The 27,422-nt window shown below is 29.9% G+C and overlaps 1 protein-coding gene across 3 annotated transcripts in view; it reads right to left on the reverse strand.

The window, feature by feature from the left end:
* LOC114341094 (uncharacterized) overlaps positions 1 to 27,422 on the reverse strand; it is an 85,767-nt gene that overhangs the window by 32,508 nt on the left and 25,837 nt on the right. For all 3 annotated transcript variants that reach the window (XM_050661204.1, XM_050661203.1, XM_050661205.1), the window contains exons 2-3: positions 19,583 to 19,795; positions 14,356 to 14,520 (exon numbers count right to left, since the gene is read on the reverse strand). In XM_050661204.1, the coding sequence (XP_050517161.1) occupies positions 14,356 to 14,520; positions 19,583 to 19,765 (348 nt within the window). In that variant the 5' untranslated portion in view covers positions 19,766 to 19,795. The remainder of the gene's footprint in view (positions 1 to 14,355; positions 14,521 to 19,582; positions 19,796 to 27,422) is intronic.

A 27,422-nucleotide genomic window follows, 5' to 3' on the forward strand; every position in this document is an offset into this window, starting at 1 on the left:
TTTTTTAATGAATTATTTGACATTTAAATTAACACTAATTTTTTTTTTCATCCTTGTAACATATTAAAATAAAGATTATAGAAGTTTTCAGGGACTTTAGGCCCTCGGTAATAATGTAATCTTTCATTCTGCGTTTAAATTTTCCAAAAATACTAATTAGTTTTCTCAGGATTTGAAAAAAACTAATGCATTTAAATAGCATTGGACTAAGATTTTACGCCTGCCCCCTTAAGCGTAAAATCCAAATAAACAATTAAGTATGCCGAAAAAAGTCAATTTTATCATTTTCGAGACCATTTCTCAATAGCTTGGATATCGAGTTTAAAAAGAAAAGCAACAGATAATAGATGGAATCTTAAGTCAAGAAGTTTCAAAATGCGTAATTCCATTTTGATTTTATATGGAATAAGTCAGTATAAAAAATCCATGAACAAATTGACATACCACCCGTTGAGTTTCGGGGAGTGAGGTAGATAAAGGGCCTATTAGAAATATCTCGAGAACTAAACCTAAGAGAATCATGAAAATTGGAATACAGGGGTTTTGAGATATGGACTATTTAATGAAAATATTTTGGTCTCTGCTGCTTCCGGTTTACCGGAAGTTGATTGTAACTTCGTTTGTTTAATGGGACACCCTGTATATTTTTACATTTTTGGATTTTGATCGATATCTTCTTCCTTAAAATATGAGGCTTTGTAATATTATACAGGGTAGATCAAAATATAATTACGGTTTTTTATAAATTTTGTAGCAAACTTCACACCCTGTAGAATTGTACTGATTTGATATCAAAAACTCCATTTAGGTTCGAGTGATTTTTAATATAGTCTATTATTGAAAATTAATAATATAGTGAAATGTTTAATTTTAGTAGGTATAGTCTGTTCGCTAAACTCAGACGCAACTTTCTAGATATTTTAGTCGGTAATTTTGCCAATTTTAGTAAAATTGGCAAAAAAGAATTACTAAATAGTTAACAATCACTAAATAGTTAGTAATTTTGCCAATATTTGCAAAATTGGCAAAAAACAAAAAAATTATCGACTAAAATATCTAGCCAGTTGCGTCTGAGTTTAGCGAACCGACTATATACAGGGTTGGTCGAAATTCGGAATGAGTATTTTCTGAGTTTTCTTAAATGGAACACCCTGTATTTTTGTATTGTAATGAAATGATATTTATAGTACTTTGTATTTCTTAAGCATTCCCTATACCTAACTGCTTTAATTTGTAAGTTATTCGTAGTTCTTTAAGCCAAACATTAATTGCAACAAAAATTACGTGAAATTTTATTAGGTTTGCCGTGAAAATATTCAATCATGAATAATTTTTTAAAAATAAATACATGTTAATCTAGAATGATCCTTAACTTATTAATATTGGATGAGATACCAAAATGTCTACGTTGTTAAGATTGTTGGTGCATAAAATATTAATAAAAACAAACCATATTCTACCTAGTTGGCTTTGACACTAAACTTGATTAAATATTCGACATTATATTATTTTTATAGTTCCAATTGCTTTGTTACCATTACTAATATAAATTTTTGTAATGGGGAACTGATTAGTAAAGTTTTTGTTCTAGGAGAGTACTAGCAATAAGAATTTATCATCTGCAACTCCCTGATAGACGACAACCAAGAAGAGCTTTTCAAAGTTTACTAGAATAGTTTCGACGTACTACACACTTAGATTACGAGAACGTTCATACTAATATGCAGATTCTCAGTGACACTAACATTTAATTCAGTTTAATCAGTTACAATAGTTTTTGTTTGATCAGATTTCTCGTAATCTAAATGTCCAGTTCGCTGAAACCGCTCTAGTAAATTTTGAAAAGTTTCTCTTTTTGGTTGTCATCTATCATGGAATTGCTGATGATAAATTCTTATTGCTAGTAGCACATTTTTATTTGTTATACTCTCCTAGAACAAAAAACATCTGAATCAGTTCCTCATTAGAAAAATTATATTAGGAATGGTAGCAAAGCACCAGTTTCACTAGTTTCAGCAACTGCAAAAATAGTAGAATGTTTAAGCAAAGCAAATGTTTAAGGGTCTTTAGTGTTCAAGTCCTGTAGGGGAGCAAAGTATGCTAAATGTTCAGTCACTCGAGCGTCATGGGGACCTATTAGGTTGTGAAGAGTAGGTCCTAAAACCAAAAAAAGTTAAGTAAAGTTTTCCATTTTAGTTTGCGCTTGTCATTTTTTAATTTAATTTTCCATTTCCAACAATCGTTTTTTTCCGATTATAACGCCATCTATCCATAATTCGAAAAACGATTTCGAATAAAAGTTATTTATTTTTACGTAAGGAATCCAAATCTGCAATAAAAAATGGGGGCTCCCATGTAAGATTTTAAAGTAACTCCCACCCCACCTCTGTGCTATTCGATAGATTTTTTAAAAATATTGAATAAATGTATTTTACAGTTTTTCGATTTGATGTTCATTTCGCGAAATATTGCGGATTCGTATTTAAAATATTAAATTCACCCCCCACCCCTCTCCGTGGGAAGTCGTGTTTGGTATCATTCGATAGACTTTTAAAAAATATTGAGCACATAGGTATTTTTAGTTTGTCGATCTGTCATTCATTTCGCGAAATATTCGCTTTTTTTGTGAAACTTTGGGACTCACTCATTTCCTTACGCCCGGTCCAAATCGTCAGATTTTTTAAATACACACTCTTTTGCATGTACCTAACTTACCTTATCTTAATCTGACAACTTCGAGTTTTAAAAAAATAATAATAAAAACATGAAACAAAAAAAAATAAATAAAAAAAATTAATAATTAAAAAAAATATTAAAGAAAAAATCACTAAGAGGATTTAAACCTCCGCGGGGATGAACCGGGTTGACATCCTATCGTAGTGACAAAAAAAAAACAAAACAAAAAACAAAACAAAAAAAAACTAAAATAAAATACAAAAAAGAATGCATTTATTTTAATATTAAGATTAATATTTTTATTTGTAAAATGTATACACTATGTGTTCTTGATAAACATTAAGTAATATAATATATTTATATTTATTAACATAGTATGTACATTAGCTGTAATGAGTAGGTAAATAAGAAGTAAAAAATTGTAATAATATTATAATAACCAAGTTTCACTAATTGGCAATATCTTTAATACATTTACTTTTGATTGAGACTGGCTGAATGACCATAGTCCAAGCCAAAAAAGAAAAGAAAAAAAAAAAACTTCGAGTTTTTTTAAGGATAGATTTTTTTTCGGGTCCCCCTTAACGAACTCCCCTGTGTTAAGAGCCAATATATGGTAGAAGTACATCTGCAGGGTACCAGGTTTCTCCCCATATGATAATCTGACGCGCTCGAGTAACTGCAAAAATCCCCGCTTGGGCTTCCCTACCATAGCGAACTATGTACATAGAATATTATATGTTTTTATTAATAAACACACCAACAATCTTAACTACGTAGGTATTTTGATATATAAAGCAGTACAGTAGAACCCGCTTATTAGAATCCCTGTTATAGGAATATCCCGGTTTATGGAATATAAATTCAAGTTCCCGAAACATTTCCATTTACTCCTTAATAAATTTATCTGTTTATTGGAATAGGATCTAACTAGATAATACCGCTTATTAGCATATTTTGCAGGTCAAAGAATATTTTTTTTACAATTTACTAAAAATTTAAATTATGTTTGGTATTATGGTTTGTCGTCAACGGCCTGTAGTGCTGGATTAGATATTATTACGGTAATAAATATTTATTACTTTGTTACGAATACCAATTCGATCTTTAGCATGGCCGACAAATGCATGGGTCATAAAATAATTTTTATTTGTCTACACAAAGGTACTGTTGCCTGTTATAAAATTGTTAGAAGCAATTTATTTAGAATTCACTCAGAGAGTACCTACTTGTTTGCAAGATGTGAATTATGGCTTTGTTAAATTCGAAAAGAAGGGAAAAGGACAAGAATGTAACAATCCATTTCTTGACGCCAATAAAACTTCTATTCAACCAATGGATTAAGGATTAAGGATGACCACACGGATTAACAACGAAAAAGCTATAATTACCAATAATTTCTCAAGAAAAAAAAAAGTAATTTTGTTATATATGCATTTTAATAAGAAAATATTTACATATCTACATATTGCATATATTTCATATTAATTACCTAATGTATTCATTCACATACATGTAATGTAATTTGGTATTTAACACATACATAGATAAGTACTAGTTACACTACTGTATTATTGACGTAAAAAGACCTAAAACAATTTACATATACTGATTATGTAGGTATATATGATATACATATTGGCATAGTATGTAAAACTACATATTGGCATAGTATGTAAAACTACACATTGGCATAGTATGTAAATAATATTATTACGTATATTCGGTAACACTTATTTCGACTAGCCACCAATGATCGGTTATTAGAATATCCCGGTTATAAGAATACTTTTGCCTTGCACAAAGGCTATTCCAATAAGCGGGTTCGACTGTATTAATAAATTAAGGGTCAGTGGAGATTAATATCTGTTTATTATTGAAAAATTATTTATGATTGAATATTTTCACGGCAAACCTAATAAAATTTCACGTAGGTAATTTTTGTTGCGATTAATGTTTGCTTAAGAAATAAAAAAGTACTATAAAATATCATTTCATTACAATACAAAATTACAGGGTGTTTCATGTAAGAAAACTCAGAAAATACTCATTATGAATTTCGACTAACCCTGTATACTAAAATTAAATATTTCACTATATTATTAATTTTTAATAATAATAGACTATATTAAAAATCAATTGAACATAAATGGAGTTTTTGATATCAAATCAGTACAATTCTACAGGGTGTGAACTTTGCTACAAAATTTATAAAAAAACCGTAATTATCTTTTAAACTACCCTGTATAATATTACAAAACCTCATATTTTAAAAAAGAAGACATCGAGCAGAATCCAAAAATGTAAAAATATATAGGGTGTCCCATTAAAAAAATCGAAGTTACAATTAACTTCCCGTATAACCGGAAGTATCAAAGAGACCAAAATATTTTCATTAAATAGTTCATACCTCAAAACCCTTGTATTCCAATTTTTATGATTCTCTTAGCTTCAGTTCTCGAGATATTTCTAATAGGCCCTTTATCTGCCTCACCCTATATATCCCGAAACGAAACGGTATGTCAATTTTTATGGATTTTTTAAACTGACTTATTCCATATAAAATCAAAATGGGATTGCGCATTTTTTTTATTTTTTTTTATTCGATGTTCAGCCTATTGTAAAATGACCTCAAAAAGCGCTAAAATTCTATCTATCGATTAAAACAAGTTTTTGATTGTGGGTATAAAATCGATCTTTTTAGGCGCAAGTTATCTCTTTTTTAGGCGCAAGGCGATCTTTTTAGGCATCTATTAGTTTAATTACAAATCATTTTAATAATGTAACATTCTAAAATATACGTAGATCGAAACAGAAATAGATGCTGATTATTTTACGACTGGAACACATCAAACTCAAATAATAAAATATAATATATTTATGTACTGTGGTTTGTAAATTACTCTGTGGTAATTGCTATTCCAGGCCGATAGAAATAGAACACAATATTTCCAAATTAACCAATTTAACAGACGCAGTATGCAGAAAAAGTAGTAGTAAGCTAATATTCATTATTATAATATTATACAGGGTGTCCCAAAAATATTGATCATAAATTATACCACACATTCTGAAGTCAAAAATAGTTCGATTGAACTTAACTTTTTTCGGTAGATGGCCCTAGTTCATCCGTGACATTTCTTTCTTTGCAATTCTTAAAGGCCTAAAGTGTGGTACATGGAAGAATCTGAGAGAAGAGGATATGGGACTACTGATGAGGGGGAAACAACCCCCGAAACCGGTATAGACTCTTCCTGCACTCTCAGATTTGAACATAGTATTATGCAGCTGCTGCATTTTCGTGTTGCAAAGAAATTGAGAATGTTTATACATTTTTAATTCATTTACTCTTTTGTTTGAGTATTAAGGAATCTTTCTTGTTGGAGCTTTTACCACGCTGAGCAGATGAGTTGTGAATTATTTAAAATTCTCTCATCTTAATTTCCTCGGCACCCTGTATGATCTATAAATTTTGAAAATCTCAGGAGGTGTAACCAAAGAAAGTATTCCACCTGTTGTCAATCTGGTAGTATGGAGACGATATTTATTGTCGTTTTCTGTACTACTTCGATTGATAACTTACTTTGTTTTTCGGTAGATGGCCCTGGTTCATCCGTGACATTTCTTTCTTTGCAATTCGGAAAGGCCTAAAGTGTGGTACGTGGAAGAATCTGAGAGAAGAGGATATGGGACTACTGATGAGGGGGAAACAACCCCGAAACCGGTATAGACTCTTCCTGCACTCTCAGATTTGAACATAGTATTATGCAGCTGCTGCATTTTCGTGTTGCAAAGAAATTGAGAATGTTTATACATTTAAAAAAAAATAATTTTATAGAAAAAATCGTTAAGAACAAAAATGTAGCTAATAAAAAAAAAACAAAGATTCGCGTCTGAAAGACCTATATAAAGCCAATAATAATTACTGAGTTATTGCTCTTTAAAAATGGTTATTTTCGAAGAACATCGAAATGGAGAACCTTTAATCTCAAATAACTCAAATATGATGCAATTTTTTGGAAAACTTAAGAGACATATTCTAAAGTTCATTAAAAAACATTTCAAATAAACTTTGATAAAAGTTTTTTGCATAAGAGCTGACTGACTTATGACGAAAATAAAGTCGTTCTCTTTTTTTTTCTTTTTGAAATGTAAAAATTAAACCCTCGTCGTTACAATCCTAATAGAAATAAAAAGCTTCCCACTTTAAATTTACTTTATTTAGGTATAATTGATACGATTCATGTGATTTGACCGGTTTGGAATAGTTAGTTTTCAAAAAATAGTAGATTAAATCAAAAATGACATTTTTAAAATTAAAAAAAAGTGCATTTTTCTTAAATAAATCTAAAAGTATTCATAATATTCCCGCTTTTACAAAATCTGAAATTGAACAGGCCATAAGGAAGATTAAGCCGAACATGACGATGGGACCAGATAATATTCCTGCATTTCTCATAAAAGATTGTGCCCACGTATTTTCAACTCCTCTGTGTACTTTATTTAACTGCATATTATCCAGTTCGGTCTTTCCCACACAATGGAAAGTTTCTAAAATTGTCCCTGTGTTTAAGAAAGAAAATCGAACTTCTATCCAAAACTATAGGCCTATTGCTATCATATCCACCTTTAGTAAAATTTTCGAGATATGTATAAATAAACACCTTTACACCCACATTTCACCATTCATAGTTCCCCAACAGCACGGATTTATCAGTGGTAAATCTACTTTAACAAATCTTGTTAATATCACTAAATTCCTGTGTGAAGCATTAGACAGAAAAGCTCAAGTCGACGTCATATACACTGACTTTTCCAAAGCTTTTGACCGCTTAAGTCGTAAAATTCTACTGAATAAGCTCAGTTCTATTTCAATCACACCTACGCTGTTACAATTATTTAACTCTTATTTTACAGATCGATGGCAATATACACAAATTAGAGGTTTTAAATCAACCCCTTTTCCTCAGTTATCCGGAGTACCTCAAGGTTCAATTGTAGGGCCGCTATTGTTTGTGATATTCGTTAATGATATTGTTGATGACCTAGATGTTCATTCACTAATTTATGCGGACGATTTAAAATTATTTTTTGAAATTAAGTCACCCTCCGATTGCATTAGACTTCAAGAAAATTTAAATAAAATCAGTATATGGTGTGACACTAATTGTTTGCAGCTAAATGCGTCTAAATGTAATGTTATGTCTTTTTCTAGAAGCCCTTCTCCAACACACTATGATTATCAAATAAAATAAAAATGTGTGTACCATTTTTATATATTCGGCTGCAATACGAAGGAAAAACAATCTTACTTTTTAATTAGAATAAGGAGTGCAGCCAGTCCCTTTAACTGCAGTTTTCTGCTCTTATTGGAGCGTCATCAGAAGGAACGTAGGCACTGTTCTCCTTAATCCAATCAAATCGCATCGAAATGTTTTCCCAAATATTGCAGCCAAAATGATGGTAATGGGTGGCTAGCGCCATCTGGCCGTAAAAATACGAAGCAAGTTTTCAATCCTAATAGCAAATAATTAATATTGAAAAATATCAAAAATTACTAAAAGATTTTTAAATTGAAAACTTACTGGTACATCCCCATGTATACGCCTCCAAGACTTCTACAATTTGCAAGTCATATGGATGCTGCAGTAAAGACGATAGGGAAGGAATTCTAAACCTTGCAATTCAAATCCCCCGTCTGCAGCTGGCTAGGAACTGAAAGATGCACCATAGTTACTCTACTGAGTAATAAGAAAATAAAATAAAAATGTGTGTACCATTTTTATATATTCGGCTGCAATACGAAGGAAAAACAATCTTACTTTTTAATTAGAATAAGGAGTGCAGCCAGTCCCTTTAACTGCAGTTTTCTGCTCTTATTGGAGCGTCATCAGAAGGAACGTAGGCACTGTTCTCCTTAATCCAATCAAATCGCATCGAAATGTTTTCCCAAATATTGCAGCCAAAATGATGGTAATGGGTGGCTAGCGCCATCTGGCCGTAAAAATACGAAGCAAGTTTTCAATCCTAATAGCAAATAATTAATATTGAAAAATATCAAAAATTACTAAAAGATTTTTAAATTGAAAACTTACTGGTACATCCCCATGTATACGCCTCCAAGACTTCTACAATTTGCAAGTCATATGGATGCTGCAGTAAAGACGATAGGGAAGGAATTCTAAACCTTGCCATTCAAATCCCCCGTCTGCAGCTGGCTAGGAACTGAAAGATGCACCATAGTTACTCTACTGAGTAATAAGAAAATAAAATAAAAATGTGTGTACCATTTTTATATATTCGGCTGCAATACGAAGGAAAAACAATCTTACTTTTTAATTAGAATAAGGAGTGCAGCCAGTCCCTTTAACTGCAGTTTTCTGCTCTTATTGGAGCGTCATCAGAAGGAACGTAGGCACTGTTCTCCTTAATCCAATCAAATCGCATCGAAATGTTTTCCCAAATATTGCAGCCAAAATGATGGTAATGGGTGGCTAGCGCCATCTGGCCGTAAAAATACGAAGCAAGTTTTCAATCCTAATAGCAAATAATTAATATTGAAAAATATCAAAAATTACTAAAAGTTTTTTAAATTGAAAACTTACTGGTACATCCCCATGTATACGTCTCCAAGACTTCTACAATTTGCAAGTCATATGGATGCTGCAGTAAAGACGATAGGGAAGGAATTCTAAACCTTGCAATTCAAATCCCCCGTCTGCAGCTGGCTAGGAACTGAAAGATGCACCATAGTTACTCTACTGAGTAATAAGAAAATAAAATAAAAATGTGTGTACCATTTTTATATATTCGGCTGCAATACGAAGGAAAAACAATCTTACTTTTTAATTAGAATAAGGAGTGCAGCCAGTCCCTTTAACTGCAGTTTTCTGCTCTTATTGGAGCGTCATCAGAAGGAACGTAGGCACTGTTCTCCTTAATCCAATCAAATCGCATCGAAATGTTTGATATTTTTCAATATTAATTATTTGCTATTAGGATTGAAAACTATGATTATCATATACATAATACTTCCATTTGTCGCCCCCGCTCTGTTAAGGACCTGGGGGTCATATTTGACTGCAGACTATCATTTGTTCCACACATCACTAATATCGTTGCGGGTGCGTTTAGTACTCTAGGTTTCATTTTACGAAATGCGAAAGAACTTACCGATATTGACACTTGCAAATTTTTATATTCATCTCTTGTTCTCCCCAAACTCGATTATGCATCGATAGTTTGGTCTCCAATTTATCAAAATCACACAACTGTTTTGGAATCAGTACAGAGGCGGTTTTTAAAAAGTATGCACTTTAAATCCACTGACATTTATCCTGCTAGGGGATTTTCTGAAGAGCTACTTCTCGATAAATTTAAGATGCAAAGTCTTCAGCGTCGTAGAATAACTCAATCTTTATGCTTTTTATTTAAAATTATTAACAATCAAGTAAATACTCCTGAGTTATTGCAACTTCTTAATCTCCACGTACCACGTGTTGCTTCTCGTACTTCACAAACGTTTTATGTTAACAGAGCCAGATCAAATATTTTGGTGCAGTCACCTCTAGTACAAATGCAAGCTCACTACAATGCGAACTCTGATCTCTTTGACATCTTCAATTCTAATTTACGCATCATTAAAAATACTGCTAACGATATTAGGTTGCAACCAGTCACTTTTTAACATCTTGCTGTTATATTATATATTTATTCTGTATTTTTGTATTTAATTGTTTTACATACTATGTATTTTCTGTTTTTCTTTAATTACTTTATAAGTTTTTGTTCGTCGTTGTTCGTATGTGAGTGTGTTTTTCTCATTTTGAGTTTTTTCACACACTTACATATAAACGGCGTTTATGTAGTCTATGTATTTTATACTGTTTTGTTGTTATGTTTATGATCTGTAAACGGTAAATTTACTAATACGCTTAATACACTAACCCAGATTGTAATTGGTCCAGTACTGTTATTTGGGTACTAAATAAATAAATAAATAAAAAAAAATAAATAATATGAAAATATGTTTCACATATTAATTGTAGAATTTCTTTTACTGAAAATTTTGATTTTTTTTGTTTTTGTATCATGAATACTTTTGGGTTTATTAAGGAAAAATGCACTTTTTTTAATTATAATAGTGTCATTTTCGATTTAATCAACTATTTATTCTAAACTAAGCATTACAAACCGGTCAAATCACATGGATCGTATCAATTATACCTAAATAAAGTTAATTTCTAGTGGAAAGCTATTCATTTCTATTAGGATTGTAACGACGATTGTTTAATTTTTACATTTCAAAAACAAAACAAAAACAGAGTCCGACTTTATTTTCATCAGTCAGTCAGTTCTTATGCAAAAAACTTTTGTCAGAGCAATAAAAATAAAAAAAAATTTCCCTTCTACTCTACTGTTCTTTTCTTCCCATCTACATATCTTCAATAAAGAGTGCTGATACACCATTCTTCTCAAAAGAAATATCAAAGTAATTTTTCATGCGGTTATATCATTAGTTCTTTTTTTATTTCAAATATTTATTTGCTTTTATTCCACTATTTAGTAATTTAGACTCTTGATTATTTTGTTCTTTTATTACTAGTTTGCACTTTTTATTCCCTCCATATCTCTTTTTATTTCTCCGTTTGTTTCATACTCATTTTCTTTCTTTGGTATTACGACCTAGATATTGCAATTTTCTTAATGCTATCGCTTTGGCGTAATAAACTCCGTCGCCCCCCCCGCAGAATTGGAAATGGGGCCCCTTTTAAAAATTACTAAATGCGACACGTGTAACAAAAACCTATATGTGTTATAGCCCAGTAAATAAATCTAAAATACGGCGATACCGTGTAATCTTCAGTGTCACCACCGAAGTGGTCAAGTCAATACTTTCCGAGTTAGTTACGAGTGAAAATTTTTATTGTTCAGCAAAAAAACACCTTTTCAAGCGATTTTGCGCAAATAACTCGAAAAGTAAGTAGGAAATTTGATGGAAAAAATATTCTTAGCAAAAATTTAGCTCATAAAAAAATGAAAAAATTAAGTCTATCTACCCAGTAAAAGCAAAGTCGTAGCTCATGAAATGTTCTTATTCGTCAAATTGCAATTCAAATATTTCAACGTGAAATAATAAAAAAATTAAGCACTTTTTGAGGAAAACTCATTAAATCTTTTTTAAAGTGTTTAAAAAAGCTTTATATATTTTTATTCTTTATAAAAGTTTCTAGCGTCAAAACTAAGCGAGTTACGCTCAAAATACAGTTAACCCCATTTTTTTGTAAAAAAATTTTTCTCTAAAAATGCTGCATTTTTCGGTTATTTCACGTTGAAATATTCGATTTTGAATTGGGTGAATAAGAACAATTTTTCATGAGCTACAACTTTTACTTTTACTGTGTCGATAATCTTCATGAATACACAATTTTTTATAAGTTACACTTTTGCCAAAATATTTTCTATAATAGGTATTTAATTCGATAAAATATTTATTTTTTGAGTTATCTGCGAAAAATAGCTTGAAAAGGTGTTTTTTTTTGTTCAAAAATATACATTTTCACTCGCAAATAACTTGAACAGTATTGACTTAGATAAAGGAACTCTATCGAACAAATTAATGTTGCTTATAATAGGGCTTTTCATTCACAGTCGTTTGTTTCGAGCTTTTGTCATATGTTGTATAATCCGTGTGTATTAATATTATACACATATTATACAACATATGACAGAAGCTCGAAACAAATGACAATCGATGAAAAGCCCTATTAATAAATTTTATCCATTTCTGGACTTTAAACGTATGTTTTTCACCCCCGAGATTGTAGAAACTTTCACCCCTCAAGTAAAAGCAACCAATGGCTCAAGTCTTTGAAGCAAAGGGTAAGTAGAACCTAAATCCAAATTGTCAAGCAAATACGTCGTGACGCTGATAATTACACTACATAACAGTAATTTATTAGTGTATTCATGCACTGTTTATGACAACTTACAATTTTCATCTTTATTGATATAGAATAAAATAGAACAAAAATTAATAAAGGATTACATATACGATCATTCTATGAGATGAACAACTTTCGTCGTGCTCTACTATATAGGGTGAGGCAGATAAAGGGCCTATTAGAAATATCTCGAGAACTAAAGGCAACAGAATCATGAAAATTGGAATGAAGGGGTTTTGAAGAGTGATCTATTTAATGAAAATATTTTCATCTATTTTCTACTTCCGGTTATACCGGAAGTTACTCATAACTTCGTTTTTTTTTAATGGGACATTTTATGTATATTTTTACATTTTTGGATTCTCCTCGATGTCTCCTTTGTTAATATGTGAGGTTTTATATTATTATACAGGGTAGTTTAAAAGATAATTACGTGTTTTTATTAATTTCGTAGCAGATTTCACACCCTGTAGAATTATAGTACTTTGACATCAAAAACTCTATTTACGTTCATATGATTTTTAATATAGTCTACTATTGTTAAATATTATTAGTATAGCTATATATTGAATTTTAGTATACTGGGTTGGTCAAAACACGGAATGAATATTTTCTGAGTTTTCTTAAATGGAACACCCTGTATTTTAGTATTGTAATGAAATGATATTTTATGGTACTTTTTCATTTTATAAGCATTCCCTATACCTAACTGCTTTAATTTATGAGTTATTGGTGATTCAAGCCAAACATTAATTGCAACAAAAAATACGTGAAATTTTATTAGGTTGGCCTTGAAAATATTCAGTCACAAATAATTTTTCGGAAATAAATACATATTTATCTAGACTGATCGTTAAAATTCCCAATAATGGTTGAGCTATCAAAATACTTACGTAGTTAAGATTCTTGGTGCGATTAACAATTAAGCACAAATTAAAGCAGTTAGGTATAGGGAATGCTTAAGAAATAAAAAAGTACCATAGAATATCATTTCAATACAATACTAAAATACAGGGTGTTCCATTTAAGAAAACTCAGAAAATACTCATTCCGAGTTTCGACCAACCCTGTATACTAAAATTCAACAATTAGCTATACTAATAATTTCTGACAATAGTAGACTATATTAAAAATGATTTGAACATAAATAAAGTTTTTGATGTCAAACTACTTTAATTCTACAGGGTGTGAAAGTTGCTACGAAATTAATAAAAGAACGTAATTATCTTTTAAACTACCCTGTATAACAATACAAAACCTCATATTTTAAGAAATAAGACTTCGAGTAGAATCCAAAAATGTAAAAATATATAGGGTGTCCTATTTAAAAAAACGAAGTTATAGGCAACTTCCGGTATAACCGGAAGTAGCAAATAGATAAGAATATTTTCATTAAATAGATCACTCTTCAAAACCTCTTCGTGCCAATTTTCATGAGTCTGTTACCTTTAGTTCTCGAGATATTTCTAATAGGCCCTTTATCTGCCTCACCCTGTATATCATCGAATATATTACAATTTTATATATCGGATCCGCAACTCCATTTTGCATACTGGACTACTTAAAAAACGTTGCGTATGTATGCGTAAAATAATATAACAATAACACATTTTTACATATATTAGACAACAAGATGGGGCCCCTGACATATTGCTTCATGCTGCGGGGGCCTCTGTTACGCCTCTGGCTATCGGTCTAATAAAACATTTAAAAATCCTAATAACCTATGGCTTACCTGAAATGTCCAAAATATCGCAAATCTAATATTGTTACTCTTTTTGTCATCAAATTGTTTATCTCTTCCTATTTTGATTATTCTGTATAACAAATAACCTGAGAGTCTCATTCCCCAAAGACATACATAAACCGTGACCATAAGTTGTCTACTGTCGTAGCTTCTCTAAAAAAATATAAATAATATAAATTGATATGAATAAATCTAAAATTAAATGGGTTTCTACGTAAGTTAGAGAGAGAAAAGAGATTTTGTGAATCGCCGGTTCATAAATCTTTCTTCGGGTATTAAGGCAGAGGCTTATCTTATAGATAATAAAGTAGGTATAAGTTGGTCAATCGTACCAATAGTCCAGAGAAATAAGGTTTTTGCCGGGACACTTGAGCAGCCAGGTTGCAAATGGGCTTTTTGGGTACTATATACCTAATACATTATAAATACAAAAATGCCCGTCACAGTTCGGACGAGGATTTTAGTTATTAACAAATTAGGGTCAAAATGGCAGTTTTTTTGTTTAAATTTCTACAGGTAAAAATAGGGTGATTAAATATCTTATTTATAATATTCTTCTTTTAGTAGATGGGCCAAGGTTTAAAATAGCACTTTTTGAATTTTGGTCTGATCATTTTTTGCTTCGGAAATTGCAAAATAAGACTAAAATTTCAAAAATAAAAAATGTGCAATTACTTTTGCGAAAATGGCCTTAAGACTTTAATGTTGTATGAAAAGTTGAGTCAAGCATTCCATATAGAGCACAAAAAATTTTAAGACGATTCGTCAATTAGTTTAAATTTTATTCAATTTGTTTATCGCAAAGAGCTTTTTTTCGCAATGTTATTATTCAGAAAATAATAATGATATAGCAATTCTGTGAAAGAAGACCCGCATGAAAGAAGAATAGTAATATTTTCAAAGTATTGAAAAAAATCATTAGAAAGTCATTTTTATCACTCCGAAAACATTTTAACAAAGTAGAGTAATTTTTGGCTTATAAACAATTTGAATAGCTTTGTTAATATTGACTGCAGAGTAAATCTACTTTGGGATTTCAAAAGCTGGTACTTTTACACGAATTTTCCAAAAAAACTTTTCGCGTAGGTTAATTACGTTCAAAGTTAGCCAGTTTTATTATTTAATTCACAGTTACCTCTATATAGGGTGAGGCAGATAAAGGGCCTATTAGAAATATCTCGAGAACTAAAGGTAACTGAATTATGAAAATTAAAACAAGGGGGTTTTGAAGATTGATCTATTTAATGAAAATATTTTCATTTACTTGGTACTTCCGGTTATACCGGAAGTTGCTTATAACTTCGTTTTTTTAAATGGGACACCCTGTATATTTTTACATTTTTAAATTCTCCTCGATTTCTTCTTTCTTAAAATATAAGGTTTTGTAACATTATACAGGGTATGTTAAAAGATAATTACGTTTTCTTATTAATTTCGTAGCAATATTCACACCCTGTAGGATTGTAGTAGTTTGACACAATAAACTGTCTTTATGTTCAAATGATTTTTAATATAGTCTAATATTGTTAACAATTATTAGTATAGCTAAATTTTTAATTTTAGTATACAGGGTGGGTCGAAACTCGGAATGAGTATTTTCTGAGTTTTCTTAAATGGAACACCCTATATTTTAGTATTGTAATAAAATGATATTTCACGGTACATTTTTATTTCTTAAGCATTCCCTATACCTAACTGCTTTAATTTGTGCTTAATTGTTATTCGCACCAACAATCTTAACTTCGATGGTATTTTGATAACTAAACCATTATTGGCAATTTTAAGTATCAGTTAGATTAATATGTATTTATTTCCAAAAAATTATTTGTGATTGTATTAACCACAACCTGACTTTCACGGCCAACCTAATACAATTTCACATATTTTGTGTTGCAATTAATGTTGGCTTGAATCACCAATAACTCACAAATTAAAGCAATTAGGTATAGGGAATGCTTAAGAAATTAAAAAGTACCATAAAATAACATTTCATTACAATACTAAAATACAGGGTGTTCTATTTAAGAAAACTCAGAAAATACTCATTCCGAGTTTCGACCAACCCTGTATACTCAAATAAAAAATTTAACTATAACAATCATTTCTAACAATAGTAGACTATATTAAAAATCATTTGAACATAAATATAATTTATTATGTCAAACTAGTACAATCCTACAGGGTGTGAATATTGCTACGAAATTAATAAGAAAACGTAATTATCTTTTAATCTACCCTCTAAAATATTACAAAACCTTATATTTAAAGAAAGAAGAAATCGAGGAAAATTCAAAAATGTAAAAATATACAGGGTATCCCATTTAAAAAAACGAAGTTACAATCAACTTCCGGTATAACCGGAAGTAGCAAAGAGACAAAAATATTTTCATTAAATAGATCACACCTCAAAACCCCTGTATTCTAATTTTGATGATTTTCTTACCTTTAGTTCTCGAGATATTTCTAATAGGCCCTTTATCTGCCTCACCCTGTAACACAAAATTGTCCTGTAACAGTATTAGTTAGCATGCTACACCGAAACGGATTGGCATATTTTTATGAAATTTTACACGTCTATCCTATTATAGGACTGAGAATAGGTTTTAATCTATTTTTCATACCCATAAGTTATAAAGGGGGTTGCACACCTGACATTTTTTTTATTTTTTTGGACAAAATTGTCTATCTTAAATTTATATGATCTAGATGTAGAATTAAAAAATACATACAACCCTTAATTTTCACTCTTTTATCACCAACCCCTATTTTTTTTTTGTTTTGATTCTGGCCTTGGTTCAGAACCTTTAGCCACGTAACTACATATACAATTATTATTCGTTCATAAGTATAAAATTGCCCAGTATACACTTAAAAATAAAGAATAATAAAATATAAAGCTTACAAATAACAATGCCTACTTACTATGCCTTCTTACTATGTTAATAAATACAACTATATTAATTTTTGTTTTTTTTTTCACTACGGTAAGAACTAAATCCGATTCATCCTCGCGGAGATTTAGAACCTCTTAGTGATTTATTTATTTATTTTTTTTTATTTTTTTATTTATTTATTTATTTATTTTTTTAATTTTTTTAAAAAATTTTTTTATAATATATTTTTTTTTTGTTCTGAAGCTATTTCCTTGTGGCATTTTTATAATTACGTATTTTTTATGGGAAATAAGCCACAATTTTACTAAAAAATGAATTTATTAACGTTTCGAAGCCCAAATCGGGTTTCGTTGTCAAAATACAAAATACTATTAAAATAAAACAAACATGTTGTTGCTAAGTAAAAAAATTCTTCTAATAATTTATTTAATCTGACTCATTTATATTGGCAATTCAGACGTATATTATACATTTTAAAGTAGAAGACTTTAAAATGATATCGCCAATATTTATGAGTTGCGTTTATATTTATATTAGAAACGTTAATAAATTCATTTTTTAGTAAAATTGTGGCTTATTTCCCATAAAAACTACGTAATAATATTTTTTTTATTATTATTTTTTTTAATCTTTTTTTTATAATATAATTTTTTTCGAACATACATAGGTTACAAAATAATATAATTAATTACAGGCCAACCCCTATTTGTTAATAGCCATCTATATATTTACATCTATAAAATTCTCCTGTCACATGTTAGTTGCTATACTTCTCCGAGACCGCTTGACCGATTTTTATGAAATTATATAATATGTATATTCGGTAGCTCTTAGAATCGGTCGTAATCTATTTTTCATATCCCTGAGTGATAAGGGGGGTTCTTTCTAACATTTTGTAATGTTAGGTGAGGTTATGTGTACACAACGTACTCTACAAGACTACGAGTACATAGTACATACAAATTTAAAAAATTATGATCAAAATCTATCAACAAGCTACGGAGATATTAATCGCAGCATATGTTTGAAGAATCAGTTTCATTTTTTAAGTGCACAGATTTTAATAATTCTTCTCCACCGACCACGAATCGATTTCATTATGACGTCATTGTTAAAGGTTTATTAACCACTCTGTTGAAGTTCAAAGTTTACTCAAACTTTTACACATAAACTATATACGCGTTAGTTAGGTTGCTTAATTGTTATAAACAAAGTAGCCGTCAATTAAATTAAAAAAGTGGCTAATTTTGACCGTAATTAACCTAGGCGAAAAAGTTTTTTTTTGAAAATTCGTGTAAAAATACCATCTTTTCAAATCTCATTGTAGTTTTAACCTAGAGTCAATATTAACAAAGTTAACCAAATTGTTTATAAACCAAAAATGACTCTACTTTAGTAAAATGTTTTCGGGGTAATAAAAATAAATTTTTAATGATTTTTTAAATACATTGAAATACGAATATTCTTCTTTCATATGGTTTCCACAAAGTTGCTATATCAGTATTATTTTCTGAACAATAACATTGCAAAAAAAAGCTGTTTGGGATAAACAAATTGAATAAATAAAGTAATTGGCGAATCGTCTTATAATTTTTTGAGCATTATATGGACTATTTGGCTCAACTTTTCGTGCAATATGAAAGTCTTAAGGTGATTTTCGTAAAAGTTATAGCAAATTTTTTATTTTCGAAATTTTAGTCTTATTTTGCAATTTCCGAAGCAACAAATGATCGGACTAAAACTCAAATACTGCCATTTTAAACCTTGGCTTATCTACTAAAAGAAGAATATTATAAATAAGATATTTAATTACCCTATTTTTACCTATAGCGATTTAAACGAAAAAGTGCCATATTTGACCCTTATTTGTTAATAACTAAAATCCTCGTCCGAACTGTGACGGGCATTTTTGTATTTATAATGTATTAGGAACATGTAGCAGGTTCTATCCTACGATAGAAACTGGCTGCTCAAGTGTCCCGAACATGGTATATTTTTGCCTTATTTCCCTGCCGTACAAAGTATATAGTTCCTCTCATCGGCTTAGCTCACGCTGGGTTAAGCTGTTTTCAATAGCCACTAGACTAGTACTATTATTTATGAATGATAGTTTTATGGACTTTAAAATTGTGATGTCCATAAACTTTCATTACAATTTACGCTATTATTAATCAAAATTCAGAGTTGGCGGAATAATATGAAATAATTGTAATTTCCACACGAATCTATTCATGTAAATTTGATTGCTGGGGGACAATATATTTTCCATAAGATGTATGCGGTGTCCTTTGAATGAATACATGAATAATAATAATACTTACCCTTTCTCCTTGTCCCAATAAAAAAGTTAACACAGCCAAAATAATAAAATTTATTCCACCGGCAAAATCAGTCACTTTATCCATTTGGAACGTAGCTGCTATGATAAAAAATATTATCTGCATGGTCACTGTCACAATGGCGCTTATAGCAAAATGGTCCTGATCTAAAATTTCAACAGCCATTTTGATTTTTTTTGTACACTTCCTTTTGTCCTAAAAATTAATTTATTTAAATAATTTCGTTGTTTTGATAAATTTATTATAGCGTATGTTTTTTAATACATATTTTGACGTAATTGGACAAATATTCTGTAAGTATATTTCTCTTAAGGAGACGCATGGTGTGAACCAAGAATTTTATATCATAAAGTTTGTTCTGCAATAACACAGCTAAAGAAGGGCAAACCAGTAGGCCCCGATAATATACGACCAGATCTATTAAAAATAATGGACAACGAATCAATAGCAATAATCACAAAGATACTCAACAACATACATATACAAACTCAGGAGAAATACCAACAGAATGGCTGAATTATGTTGCACTTATACATAAGAAAATATCAATACCATATAAAAAAGGACTATCCGAGAAACTTAAAACAATAAGAAATAAATTCAACATTTCAACAACATTCAAAACAACAAACACATTGAGATCTGTTCTATCTAAAACTAAACCTAAGAATGAACAAGAAAGAACAAGGAATTGTATTTATACAATACCTTGTTCCCACATAACAATGATGTTCGCATCATGTTCAAAGCATATACTACCAACATTCGTCGGAGTATATTCTTTTTAGTATATGCGTAGTACAAGCATAGCATGTACCTTAAAAAACATTCTAAATTTCATGTTCTTTGTATATACTTCAAAGAATATTCTCGTACCGAATATACTGAGTACATTCGTGTACGTAGTATCTCGGAATATTCGTAAAAGTTTATTCTTAGAATATACCTTTATCGAATATTCTTAACACATACCTACTTATTAGTACATTCTTAACACATACTTATAAGTAGATACTTTTAAAATATCTTAAAAATAATATGTATGTATAAGAAGTATAATATTAGCCTTATAGATTATCAACTTGGTTATTTTTTAGAATAATTAATAAAATTTATGTATGTAGGTAGTATTGGACGAATTTCATTTCAAAATTGTTGTATGGTAAAAAAGTTTAAACATTAATTATTGTATTAACGTTTATTATTAAAAATTCGTTTTCATAATGGAAATGACTGTACCATTTCGAGTTTATCATGAGTATTTTTACATCTTTGAAATTTTAATTTGGTACATTCAATATTCAATTCAATATGGACTATTCCAGAACCAAAACGTGCCAAAACCCACAACCAAATGCTTTGGTGTTGCCAACCGTCGAATAAGCTTTTTCCGTCAACTTACCTTAAAAATTCCCACTTTTATAAAAAAATTCCCTCCTTTTTACAAAATCTGAGAAGATATGTTTAATTATTTTCAAATATTTTGATTGTTTGTAATATTTTACAATTTGGACTGGAACAAAAATTTCCTTTTGAGTTAACTTTTTCCCTTTATCACCTTTTATGTTGAAAATTCCAGCAAAAAGGCAAATTCCACAATACATATCCCCCGTCCCCCGTCTTATTCTGACCATTTCTTACCTGAATGGATCAGGGATACAGGGCCCCCGTAACCGGGCGTGCAACGCGTGCGGCGCACGCGGGCGTAACCCCAAAGGGGTGCCAAACCGAAGGTTTGGTAAATAATTAATATTTATTTTAAATGAGATAATCATTTTTTATATACAATTTTAATTATTTCATGAACAGCTAAAGAAATCTCAAAAATCAAATATTGTGTTATTACTGAAAAAATAATTATTCCCGTTGAACTTACTCCGTCAAAAATATCTTACTTACATTTTGTTGTTCCTTCCTAATTTTTTTCTTTTGAAGTAGATTGAATTGTGCTTGGCATACCATCCAATCGATTTTATGTTGTAAACTAAAGCGACACTCAAAATAGTCAAATAAACATCAAATCACACTTCTTGACTAGTAGAAACATAAATTAACACCCATAAAACGCAACTTAGCAGTTTTACTCCAACAAAAACACATCTTGCTGGATCAAGCAGTTTTATTTGTATAAAGTGAATCTTTTACTCGAATTTATGATAATTACCCTTAAGTAAACAAATACTCTATGAATTATGATTATGTATTTGACTTAAGTATCTTTTCCCTTATTCTCGTCTATGCGTTTATTAGGCACAAACATTATTTACTGTTTCTGGTGAACGGGTGGTTTCCTGCAGTGAAAGGTGTAAAATTTTATTTTATATTGGTGTTAATAATTACCTACGACTATTATTGCAATATCCGTTGGGTTTGTTCTGCCCCGATTTTAAATTTTTTTTTCGTGTAAAAAATATTGGGCAATCTTTTTTATTTGTTGTTATTTTAAGTGGTGTGGAAATTAAATTAATTGTGAAAATGGTAAGTATCATCATTGCGTAGAATAATAATATTTAATTTTAAATAGTTATAATCGGGTTTCCTCTAACAAAATCCACAATTTACAATTTATTTTGAAAAAAAAAATAATTAAGACATTGTGTCTGCGTAACTTGGAACCATATGGGAAACTTTTTTATTATTAATTTTACGGAAAAAATTTATTCTTCATAAAATGCTTTGCATAGTCTAAAAACTAAAACGCAACCAAATATAAAATTGTGTCAATCTTATGGGTATCAAAAATATGAATTTCGATCAAGAGTATTATATATTTCACAATATTGAAAATTATTATTATGAAAAGTTGCTTAGAATTATTAAAAAACTATGTTTTAATATGCAATTACATCCTTTTAATTGAATTTTTTTCTCAAATTACAGATACCCAACGCCCTTTTTAATTTATTACGAATAATGCGATAACTCTTTTATTGTTATTGATTAATTAATTAATAATAATAAAAGAGTTATCACGTTATTTGTAATTATTAATAATAAAAGACTTATCACATTATTTCTAATAAATGAAAAGGGCGTTGTTGAAAAGTCAATTAATGTACGATAAAAAGTTCTTTCTAAAAAGCTTTGCATGGTCTAAAATCTAAAATGCAACCATCAAATCCTATCAAATTTTTTCAATTTTATATGAGATATAGGTATGTAAAAAATATGAGTTTCGATCAAAAGTAAAGTGCCTTTCTAGATCATAATATATTTCAATTAGAAGGATGTAATTGCAAATAGAAACATAGTTTTTAATGCTGGACAAATTTTCAATATTGTGAAAACTAAACGTACTTTGCTCTTGACCGAAATTCATATTTTTTGACATACCCCGTATAAGATTCATAAAATTTTATATTTGATGGTGGCATTCTGAGTTCTAGACAATGCAGAACTTTTTATGAAGAATAAGTTTTTCTCGTAAAATTAATAATAAAACAGATTCCCATATGGTTCCTAGTTATGTAGACACCCTGTATAAAATTTGTTTGAAAACTTTTATATGAAAAAATATTATTGTTAATTTTTAATTTAATATGCAGGGTGCTTCATTAATGTTGCAAAAAATTTAAGGGGAAAGACGAAAAATGTCGCTTGTCAAAATTTTCAATGTGTTTTAAATGTATTCATTTTTTTTCGAATCCTGAGAAAACTAATAAGTATTTTAAAAAAATTTAAACGCAGAATGAAAGATAACCTTATTGCCGAGGTCCGACAGTCCCTTAAAATAAATAAAAAGTTTCTTTTAAATTAAATATTTGCAATTATTAAAAAGCACACTAAATTTTCTCTATTATTTTCACCCCTGTAACTTATTAAAATAAACATTATAGAAGTTTTCAGGGACTTTCGGCCTCAATAATAATATAGTCTCTCATTCTGGGTTTAAATTTTTCAAAAATATTTATTAGTTTTATAGAATAGTAGATTTAAAGGGCGTTAAAATATGTCCCGCACGCGGGCGCTAATAAGCCTTGCGGGGGCCCTGCAGGGATAGGAAACAACGGTAAAATATGAAAACGAAAACAGGCATTATTTGTATCTATGCAGTGTTAAGGATGAAGACGAATGATAAAGTAGTAGGACTAAAGAACATACATAACCTCTTTATTTTGTTTGCGGTGCTTCAAAATATCTATTTTGATAACTCAATATTACTTAAATAGTAGGTATCTAGGTAAGTACATATAAGTATATAAATTTTAGTTACTTATACACAGTGCTGTTTTTGTGACGGTACGCGCCGGTACACCGTACCGGTACCTCTTGGGACAAAAAAAAAAAGAAAAAATAACAAAATTATAGACAAATTCCTGAATTATTTCCTTGCTCCCAAATAGCTTTAAAATGACCTTATTGAGGCTAAATTTAAAAAAATTTCCCGGGTACGGGCCCCCTTACGAACACTCCCCAGACCCACCGGAACATTGCGTACCGGAATCTATATTGTTACAAAAACAGCACTGCTTATACATAGTTTAGTTCACCTAAATATTATATAATAATTTATATAAATAACTAAAATTTATAAATATGTATGTACTTACTTTTTAAGTAATATTGTAGAGTACTACATTCTCATATTTGCAATTAAAATATGTAAATATAATAGGTATTTGGTAGAACCAGTAGAACCTAAGATGAGATTCTCCAATCAAAGCCATGAAATGATATTTAATTTTACACAAAAAAACTTCTGTTTTGAATTCAAAACAGTACACCCTTTCCGAAATACTTTTTAATGAGACGCATAAGTCTGTTTAAAGACTGTTGTACCTAGAAGTATGAATGTTTCTTTGCTTGTTCGTTTCATGCCTAATTAACATTATATATTTTGTTACATCTATGTATTTTTCTTTACTTGCTTATGCCTAATAAACCTTAGAAGGTTTTGCCTTTTTTTAATACTTTTTAAACGCTTTTCTTTAGTTCAATCGTTTGGGTCAAATCTTTAGACGTTAATTTAACTGCCTTTTCTTCTATGCAAATGAATAAAAATTTGCAGACATATGTATTCGCGGGAACAATACACGAATAGTCAATAAAAAAGATTTTTTATGTTTATTAATTAAAAAAAAACGATTTTAATGGAAAATGCTTAAATTCTCTTGTGTTTTATAGAAACTTGAAACTTTTACAGATTGTATATAATTATATGAACTATACATAATTTCACTTTATATGTTAATTGTTTAGCCCGAAATAATAATAACTTGGGCCCGAACGTGTTTGCGGAAGGACAGGCTTACGTTGCATTGAGCCGAGTGCGATCATTAGACGGCTTGCGCATCGAAGAACTGCATTGCGAGAAATTAACAGGGTCTACACCGTGTAATAGTAAAGCATTAGAGAGATGGAAAGACTGCGAAAACTGTAATAGGTGTAAATAATGATTTTGATTTAAGAAATGTATGAAGAAATTTCAGAAAGTGTACAATGTATGTATCAAATGTTGAAATAAATGCAAAAAATGTGTCTATCATATACATCCTTTTTTTTTAAATATGACGGTATATTTTAATGTTTGAAAAGTGTTAGACTAAAAAGTAAAAAAAAAAATAAAAAAAAAATTTAAGAAACGCTTTTTTTAGTTACGAATATCTAAAATTAAAAAATATTATAAAAAAGTCAATAAAAAGCAAAAAATAAAAAAAAATTCAAACTCGAAGGATTATGCGAAAAAAACTGTTAGACAGATATACAAAAATCTCACAGATTCGTTAAAAAATTTAAAAAATCTAACACATTCGTTAAAGAAAAGCGCCTCCATCGAATAAACAGTTTGAGTATAGATACTTTTTTTACTTTTCGCGCCCCACGCTTTTCTTTAACGAATGTGTTAGATTTTTTCAATTTTTTAATGAATGTGTGAGATTTTTGTATATTTAATCTGCCATAACAGTTTTTTTCGAATACTCCTTCGAGTTTCAATTCTTTTTATTTTTTGCTGTTTAGTTGACTTTTTATAATATGTATTTTTAATTTTAGACACTCGTAACTAAAGAAAAGCGTTTCTTAAAAAAATTTTTTTCATATTTTTTTTTAATAAACATTTGAATTTCAGTGTCCTTTGTTTTAGCGCGTACTGTATCTACTCGTCCATCTTAAAACTTATATAACCAACCTCGTATCTATAACACTACTTTTCTTTTAGTGCTGTCAGTGAAAATATCTCATTTATTATTTTAAAGGGGCCGACACATTGCATTTCCACATCGTTTTCGTTCACCATTAGTTTAAGTAGTGTGAGCTTACATGTTTATTTTTGTAGGGTTATTATTAGGTCTGTAGCTGTTGTTACCAGCTGGATAGGTAATGTTTTTTTGTTTAAAGTTCATGTGGAGAAATCGAGAGCAAGTTATCCATCAGGTTGTTATTCTAAGTGCACTGTATATTTTTAACCACACGATTTTGAATTACGTCACACAATAATTAATAATTAATTAAATAATTGAAGGAAATTAACTTAAATTGTAAAAACGCAAGAGAAGAGACCAGGATGAATATTTTGGAAGAAGTAAAATGATAAAGCGAACGTTTTCCAAACGGGATATGAAGAGAAAGGAAGAGAAAGAGGCATCATTGAAATGATCTAAAAATTAATGGACAAAAATGAAGAAATAGTCTTCTTCTTCTTCTTATTCCTTCTTGTATGTATGCTTTAAAGACTGTTTCTTCTTCAATATTATCCTCCTAAATTGTTTAAGTTATCGCGCCATCTTTTTCTTGTTCTGCCAATACTTCGTCCATTTGGTGACTTATCTCGTGCTATTCGTACTATCCTATCCTCCACCATTCTACTAATGTGTTCGTTTCACTCCTGTTTCCGTTTTGTCACCCATCCATTTATGTCTTCTACATTGCATGATCTTATGTCACTAGCTACGATCCGTAAAAGTTTTAAGTTTCTACATTGTAAAAAACAAGAGAATTTAAGCATTTTTCATTAAACTCGTTTTTTTTAAGTTATACTTCTTTACCGGCGATAGAGGGTGAATTTTTATATGTTAAAACCTATCAGCCCGGCGCATGCGCATTATAACTTTGTTCTGATTGGATGTTCAAATGACATGTCAAAAATTATCCGATATGGCAGCTGTAGGACAGCTGTGGTTTGGAGGTAAAGGTAAAGGTAAACAAATGTATAATATATTAGTTTTATTGTTGTGAGGATAGAAACAAAAAAGTTTATAATATTGTAGTGACTTTTAAATAGTTTTTAAAAGCAACAGGTACGTAATAATTGTTAATGTATCATGGGTATAAACCTACCTATTTGATCTGCCAAAATACATAGTATGTAATACTTTTATTTATATAATTTGATTACCATCAATATTCACCTAATATATTGTTTTCTTACTCTATGTTTTGTTGTATTTTTTCAATTCTAAATCATTTCAATTCAAAATTAAAATAATTTGATCAATTTTCAAAATATCAAAATATCACAAGTTTAATCCGTTTAGTTAGTCGATCTTCGTAAATAATGACACATAGTGTCCGTGGCTAAGCGTTGAAGGCGAATGAATTCCAATACCAACCGCGCTTATCAGCGCTGGTTCGAGTCCCAATAGAAACTTTCTTTTTTGTTTTTTTTTTAATACATTTTATGATTACAGTATGATACAGTACAGTGGAACCCCGTTAACTCGGATTAATTGGGACCGCGGCCGATCCGGGTTATCGAAAATCCGGGTTAGCCGGAGAAAATGGTAAAAATTAATAAAATATGGTATGCTTACAGATAAACTCCGTTATAATTGTCACACAGACACTGGTAAACCACGTTCGCATTCCACACAAAACCACACATACA

Source organism: Diabrotica virgifera, chromosome 9 (assembly GCF_917563875.1).
Source record: "Diabrotica virgifera virgifera chromosome 9, PGI_DIABVI_V3a".
Lineage (NCBI taxonomy): Eukaryota > Metazoa > Arthropoda > Insecta > Coleoptera > Chrysomelidae > Diabrotica > Diabrotica virgifera.